The sequence below is a fragment of the Homarus americanus genome, unplaced genomic scaffold, assembly GCF_018991925.1.
Source record: "Homarus americanus isolate GMGI-L3 unplaced genomic scaffold, GMGI_Hamer_2.0 scaffold32583, whole genome shotgun sequence".
NCBI classification, from domain to species: domain Eukaryota; kingdom Metazoa; phylum Arthropoda; class Malacostraca; order Decapoda; family Nephropidae; genus Homarus; species Homarus americanus.
The window spans coordinates 21,362,426-21,370,530 of record NW_024713129.1 but is presented as its reverse complement, the minus strand read 5'-3'; the positions used below and the strand labels follow the sequence as shown (position 1 = coordinate 21,370,530).

At 38.4% G+C, this 8,105-nt stretch overlaps 1 protein-coding gene across 3 annotated transcripts in view; it reads left to right on the top strand.

Annotated features, from left to right (window-relative positions):
* Positions 1–3,159: 3,159 nt before the first annotated feature.
* LOC121869233 overlaps positions 3,160–8,105 on the top strand; it is a 59,329-nt gene continuing 54,383 nt past the window's right edge. For all 3 annotated transcript variants that reach the window (XM_042370491.1, XM_042370484.1, XM_042370476.1), the window contains exons 1-4: positions 3,160–4,666; positions 5,368–5,516; positions 6,167–6,419; positions 7,984–8,086. In XM_042370491.1, the coding sequence (XP_042226425.1) occupies positions 4,498–4,666; positions 5,368–5,516; positions 6,167–6,419; positions 7,984–8,086 (674 nt within the window). In that variant the 5' untranslated portion in view covers positions 3,160–4,497. The remainder of the gene's footprint in view (positions 4,667–5,367; positions 5,517–6,166; positions 6,420–7,983; positions 8,087–8,105) is intronic.

Below are 8,105 nucleotides of genomic sequence, written 5' to 3'. Positions count from 1 at the left end.
GATGGGGGGTTGGTTCCGAGGCAGAGGGCAGATTATTGGCCCTCACTTGTATCACTTGTATCAATTGTATCACTATCCACCACAGAGGCTTGCAGGGCCTCTTTGTCAAACCCCTCAAAGTCCATATAAGTCCATATCCTCACTATCATTATCACTATCACTGACTTGGGCCGGCTGTGGTGGGTGGCGGGTGAAGAACTCGGAAATGTTTTGATGACTGGGCGACCTTGTGCGCACCCTGCTCGCGCCGCTCTCCGCGTAAAAGGGTACACACACCGCGGAAAGTGAGCGTTCCGGTTTCGGCAGGGTACCGCGTAAACGTGGAAACGCGTAAAGTGGGACCGCGTAAAGCGAGGGTTGACTGTACATAAAAAAATCTGAATTTTCATTCATTATTTTAAATATACAGTCATGCGCCGGTTAACGTCCTAGATACGTTCTTGGAAACATGACGTTAACCGAAATGGACGTTGTCCGATCATCACGTAAACTTTTTATTTATACTTACGTGTATGTGGAATACTATATACGTACATATACACTTTTACTCTTAAATCACTACTGTAATGTGATACAGGTGATTAATTTTTATCTCTTGTGCAAAATACATGACGTTTATATTAAAATTATTCACTGTTTTACAAGGATTCCAGCAACGCCAAGCAGATGGGGGAGAGAGAGGGTGGGAGCGAGCGAGGGGGCGTGGGGGGAGGGGAGGTAGTACGTTTGACAGTTGGCACAGGCCCAGGTCTAACGCATGTATATTTATCAGTTCTTAAGTGACTAAGCTTCTCTCTTATAAAAAGCCAGTGAAATGACCTGGGTGAATATAATTAACATAGCTGGGATTCTTGTAACATACTGATTAATTTGAATATAAACATGCTATAATTTGCACTAGACAAAACAATTTTAGTACCGTAATCAAATTAGTACATGTGCACTCCAGCTTTGCACTAAGGTCATTTATTTCTATTACGTTTCTTTTAGTATGGTGTGTGCATGTAAATGGATGAAAATAAATGAAGAAATCTATGTAAATCTACCCAAAAATACAGTTGAAAACTTTTTTATAAAATGTACTACAGTACTGTACACTAATGTACAACAATTTTTATCTCTTGAGCAAAATATATGACGTTTATATTCATATTATTGGCTGCCTTGCAAGGATTCCAGCAATGCAAATTATAATCTCCTAACTTTAGTCTGAGATATTATATAAGATAAAAACTGTAAGCCTGAAAGCCTGGCTGGAGGGGGGGGGGGGACTGACGGCTCCACCACCCAGCGAGGGGCTGGGGGGGGGCGTGGTGGGGGGGTTGAGGTGATAAGTTTGAGGCGAAGGTCTCTGTGTGTTTATTTAACAGTCCTACTAAGCTTCTCTCATTTTAAAATGCCAGTGATATGACCTAGGAGAATATAATTAACATTGCTGGGATTCTTGTAAGATACTGATTTATTTGAATATAAACATGTTGTAATTCGCACTAGATATAACAATTTTAGTACCGTAATCAAATTAGTACATGTGCACTCCAGCTTTGCACTAAGGTCATTTATTTATTTTACATTTCTTTTAGTATGGTGTGCGCATGTAAATGGATGAAAATAAATGAAGAAATTTATGCAATTCTACCCAAAAATACAGTTGAAAAACTTTTTATATAATGTACTACAGTATTGTACACTAATGTACTACATTTTTTATATCTTGAGCAAAATATATGACGCTTATATTCAAATTAATCTCTGTCTTGCAAGGATTTCAGCAATGCAAATTATATTATCCTAACTTAAGTCTGAGATATTATATAAAATAAACATAAAGAAATCACTAATCTTTTGTCTGGGAACACAGGAGGGTGGGAAGAGGGGGGGGGAGGGGGCGGGAGGTGAGGTGACAGAATGTCTGGCGTTTGTTTGTTTATTTATTTGAGATAAGATTTGACAGTTGGCGCTGAAGGCCTGCCTACGTGTTTATTTATCATTACTTAAGAGTGACTAAGCTCTTCTCATAATTTGCCACCCAAACGACCTGGGTGAATATAACTTACATTGGAGGGATTCTTGTAAGATAGTAATTTATTTGAATACCTGTATAAACAAGCTATATTTGCAATAGACATAACAATTTTAGTACCGTAATCATTTAGTACATGTACAATACAGGTTTGCACTTAGGTCCATTGTTACTGCACAATATTGACTAAATTCACTAGATAACGTATGCCTGGCCACACAATCTATAAGAATACGCGATGCATATGTGACTGTGCCCGCTCTAGGTCCATTTCGGTTCGCTAGGTCCCATTATTTGAATGTTTTTTTTTCAATTTAAATTTGAATTGTTTATTCCTTGATAGAGGAAGCGGGATCCTAGTGCTGTCACTTGGTACCCCTGTACCATAACACCAGAAGCAACTGGCCAGTGTCACAAGTATATACAGTACAGTACAATCATCCCTTGGTTATCCCGCCTAATTGGGACCCCGCCGATAACGAAAATACAGAACCTATGGGATTTATTCTAATTGGTTCCAGGCACCCAAGACCCAACCCCAAGTTTCCCATTTTACGACCATTTAGACCCACTAAATATATATATATAATGTTATGGTAAATATCATAAACACACATAGGCATGGCTAGGTTTATTACAAAGTGATGAAAAGGGTACGCTTAATACTGTAGTCAAACATGTAGCTATGCTTTTTTTATTTGGTCCCCCGTCATACGAGTCCGTTTTCTCTCACATCTGGACGCCTGAGTCCTCCGTTTTCTCTCTGAGTGCACCAGAAACTTTACTATTTTTAGTAATGCCACAGAATTTGAAATTGCAACCCTAATTGCAACTGGGGTTGCAATTATTGAGGCAACTAGATATGTCTGATTACAGCAAATGTGTTATTGTCAATTTGTAGGTGAAAGATTTTATCCTCAATAGATGTAGGTTAACATTTCACCTGTAGACAAATGCTTAAAAAAAGCCTAAGTAAGGAAGCATATTCCTTTAACACATAATATCTGACCAGCATGGGGAGGATCATCGTGTCTCCGTCAGGGGGTCGTGGAGTGGTGGTCCAGCAGGCGTCACTTTTTTTTGGGGGGGGGGGCACGGACGTATATGCGATCGGACGTTGTTCGGTTGGACGTTAACCGGCGCATGACTGTATATAAAAATAGAGTAACACTAATCATTCTGTGCTGGCTATGTGTGTAGAGCCTGTCCCTCTCTCCCCTGCCACTGATGAATATCATGATGAAAATGATAAATATGATGATGAAGTTTAAGGCAGTGTAGTTACAAGTGCTCCTCATCTGCCTTATCGGCATTGTAAACCTGCTCGGACTTGTAGCGCTTCTCCCGGATAATCTCAACAAAGATCACAGGATACTCCCTTATTGCTACATTGTTCGCTGAGGCTGAATCACCAGTGATGCTCGAATTGTGCAGGTTGTAGCGCTTCTTGAAGTTCTCAAACTACCCCTTACTGGCATTAAAACCTTTCTTTGTAGTATCACCAGAACCACCGGCACAAGAACCATATTCACCATTCACTTCACATTCACCATTCACTTCACCTTCACCATCTTCCTCAGCATGGAATCAGTCATACAGGACCTTGGCTTTGTCACAGATAAACTTTTGGCTGAGAAGGATGTGGCAGTAGTTAAAGTCCTCAATCTAGATGTTAAAAGCTTTCTCCATCTTCGCCATAGCTGTGTCCCTCACATTAGCAGCTACCTTGGCAAAAGAGGGAGCACTTAAGGCAACGGCATTATGATGTAGCAGACAGTTGACTCATTGATGCCAAACTCGTGGCCACATGCAGCAAAACTCTGGCCACTCCTATGTTTGTCCAGCAGTTGTATCTTCTCCACAAGGGTCATGACCTTCATTTCTCTCTTCGCTTTTTTTGACACCTTCCCGCGGCTTGATAAAGGTGGTTGAAGGCATTTGGGAGCCATCACAAGCATGAGGAGCACAGTTATTAAGAGAGCAGAGAAGCACAAACATGAGACGGACAAGTGTTTATCCCCAACTGTGGTGGAGTGTGTGCATGGCCCAGCCGCCTGGGACAACAGAGACACCTTGCGGGACACCACAAAACTCGCATGTTCCCTGTCCTCGGCCACGAATATGCTGCCAACTTTAAAAGTACCTGCACATATTCTTGGGTACATCCAGGGTGTCATCTGTGAATAATCGAAGGCCGCGATTTAAAATCCCGCAAATTGTTAGGGCATGCTGTACTTTATAACTTGTAATAAGAGGAATGTAATAGAGGATGTGAAAGCCTGCAGCATATGATGTATCTTCCTAGTATAACTTATTAATATTTCTTTTATCAACATCAGACTATTTATTGTGTTTTTGCAATGCCAGACTTTTATATCCAATAGTATATACAGTATCGAATTTGTTTTAAGGTTTTAAGTTTTGGTACATAGAACTAAAATAGTATTTAACAGTTTTCCCGAGGCACAAATGAGATGGGTGGAGAAACAGAGAGTCCCAGTACTAGTAGTAGTCCCAGCAAGCAGTTTGGACTAGATGATGAGGAGATGATGCTACTGTCACCTGCGGCTACCACTGCCAGCTCCACAGATTCACGTTCATCGAGTCCAGAGCCAGACCAACACTCAGCAGATACCATTAAAGGTTTGTTGTGATGACTACGTACATTATTATTATTTTTTATACATACAGTATTGCAATGGACTAGGGGAGGTACACAAGTCAGTTTGCCCTCTGAAAGCGAGACTCCTGATAAACGTGGCTTACTATAACAAGAATAAGAAAAATTTAAATAAGTGTTTGGCTGTGTAAGAAGACAAGAGATGGCATGTTCAAAGAGCTTTAGCTTATATGTTAAGTTAGATCAGCTTAGGTTAGTCGCAAGATGCGAGCAAGAAGAAAATTTTATGGTTATGAAATAATGAGGAGTGACGGACAAGATTGAAATGAGGTGCAGTTAAAGGAAATTCACATAGAATAGGGATAGCTGCAATGGATTTAAAAGGGGGTAGATGATGACACAGTGACTGGAAATAAGGTAGAAAACAAAAAGTGAACAGATGAATTATTATCTAATACAGAGGGAAGATATGGAGGAAGTGAGAGGACTGATTACTGTTGAGAAAATTTGCTTTGGATTGTAATTTGTCTAAGTCATGGATAGGATACTGAAGTGCCACCCTATATATGAAAGCCTTAGTCAATGTGCAGAGAGACATGCTTATTGTAATGGTTAAGTTATTCAGGTATAGAGTACAGGGAAGCTGATAAGAGGATATCTGTTTTTTAATAATGTTTAGTGTATAGTTTGGCATTAAGTTATTGTGGATAATTTATTTTACTAGAAGAGGAACTGTCAGAAGTAGAAGCAGTGACAGCACCCATAAAGAAGAGTATCTTTGAGGTAGAAATCATTGATCAGAAGAGAAAACCCAAAAGAAAAGCAGCTGTTGAGGAACTCTTTCAGTCTCTGAAGAAGAAACGAAAATATGAGGTAAGAAAAATTTGAATCAATTGTAACAAATCATTGTATCCTTTACTGTATATGGTAAACTCTCCTTGAACTGCATTAATCCCCTACCTCCTACCTGGTCATATGTGCAGCATTTTCCCTCCCAATTTTATTTCTCTCTTTAAACATACAGAGAATATGATTACAGCTGTGTATTCAGTGAACAAATCTTCTCCATTTCATAAGAACATTTTAAGATTTACACATTTTTAAAACCCATATATCTCCCTGTCAAGACAGACAATTTACATAAAGAGCCAACCATCAATTAAGGGTTGAGATAGATACAGTATTATCAGATCTTTGCTTAAAAATCAAAGTTCTGTAATTTATATTTCCTTTTTATGGACCTCTTTGTCACAAAGTGTTTTACCCTGTGAATGTATTTGACCAAGATACTCGTGTGATCTCTCCTTGTGATTTTTTTTTACCAAAAATCATCAGTTGATAATTACTCAGGCTAACAGAGCAACACTCCCATTACAGAATCCAAGTATAATATTTATTAATGCCAACAGTACAGCCTGCTTAAAAATTATATCAATATTGAAAGTGGTATAGGTTATGATGTCTGTCACAAGGACACTTCCTGCTGTTAACTATTATTGTATATATTTTTCTTTATTTTCCAGTTTCATGGAAAGAAAGAAGATGTTCCAGTGTCTCCAAAATATCCACACACTTCCCGCAGTGCTACATCATCACCAAGATACCAGCATGCAGTTCGTTCCACCCAAGCAAGGAAGACTTTAACCTCTAAGAAGAGGAATCGTGATTCTATATGTGGCATTGAGGAAGAAGGACCATCAATGAAGCAAGCTGAGGGTTCATTCTCCGGTGATGTTCCAGAAAGTGCTACCTGTGATAGCCCCTTACCACCCCAGTGTGAGTATTTAATATAATGTGTGAAAAGCATGAGTTATTAACTGATACAGTGGAGAAAATTAGATTTTTTCTGTACTGTAAACCCTCAGCATAACAGACTACGGTAACTGGTGGGACACCATGGTCGCTAAAGCCACAGTTCTGTTAAAACTGATGTCTGATAATGTCCAATAATCCCAATAAACATTTTGTTAACCAGAGAGAAAGTATGATAGGCCGCTCCGCATATTGCTTTGAACGCGTGGCCAGTGCTGTAAACATCACCTCCATTGTGCTCCATCGTGTGTTCACAAATTGCTGCAATATATAATACAGTTTAAGTGTACTGTACAGTATACTTAAGTGTGGTATATAAATGTAACAGTGAGTGTACAATACTGTGATTTAATAAGTGTGTGCAATTGTACTGTAAGTACAGTATTTACAATCACACCCTTCAACCAGTCAGTTAAAACAATACTTCCAGTATTATTACATTATTCAATTTGGTTACCATCATTATACCAACATCATCTGATAATTTCAACATTTCTGTAACTATTCCAAAACTACCAGCAACCATTCCAATCTATTCTGTTAATAGTTTTCTTTGCCCATTCTCTTATTATCCTTGGATATGTTTCTTGTACTGATTCTGCTACTCCGAGGCTGACCCTATCCAATTAAATTTTTCGTTCAACAGACAATAGTACTGTTTTCTCCAAGCATTCTTAATTTTCTCTTATTCAACAACCATATTTCCATAGTCATTTCTCATATACAGGTTGACAATCCCTTATCCGAAATCCTTGGGTTCCAGAGGCATTTTGGATTTCGGAATTTTTCGGTTTTCAGAATTTTTTTTTTTTTTTGTATTAGCCTACCGAAGCATAGATCACTGACCCACATCGGGGCCTGGGGGGTGAAAATATAATAATAATAATAATAATAATAATAATAATACGTAATAATAATAATAATTCTTAGGTTTAGGTCGCGTTTCTCACTTTTGACCTTTTTTTCATTCTTGTATTTCTTTATTATTATTATTAATTTTGTTATTATATTTTATTATTATTATTATTATTATTATTGTTATCATTATTAATTTATTTTGGTGTACAGTATTTTAATTACAAATCTTATTTACTATGAATAATTATTATTATTATAATTATTATTACGATTACATTTTTGCCCACCAGGCCCCGATGTGAGTCAGTGATCTATGCCCGGATGGGCTAATCCCGGTTTAAAAAAAAAAGAAAAAAAAAAAAGCCCCACAAAAAAAACTTTCGGTTTTCGGAATTTCGGATAAAGGGTTGTCAACCTGTACTGCTCACCACCTACATCTTTGGTTCTACTCACTATTTGCCTTGCTATTCTTTATACCTCATCTTTAGCAGCTACACTATTCACTTTATCCACAGATGCATTCTGTTCATACTTCTTGACCTTGTAAATCTCTTTCTTGACCTTGTACTTGGCTTCCAGGTAAACTTCCTTATCACCTCCCATCTTCAAGGTCTTATGCAATCTTCTTTTCTGCTTAACATATGTATTTATATCAATGTGTATTTTGCAGCAACTAACCTTGTGACTGTAGAACTAGAAGATGGCTGGAAGAAGTGCTGCACTCGGCGCACCCATGGGACAACTGCGGGCAAGTGGGACATGTTCTATGTTGCGTAAGTTTCAAACACTGTG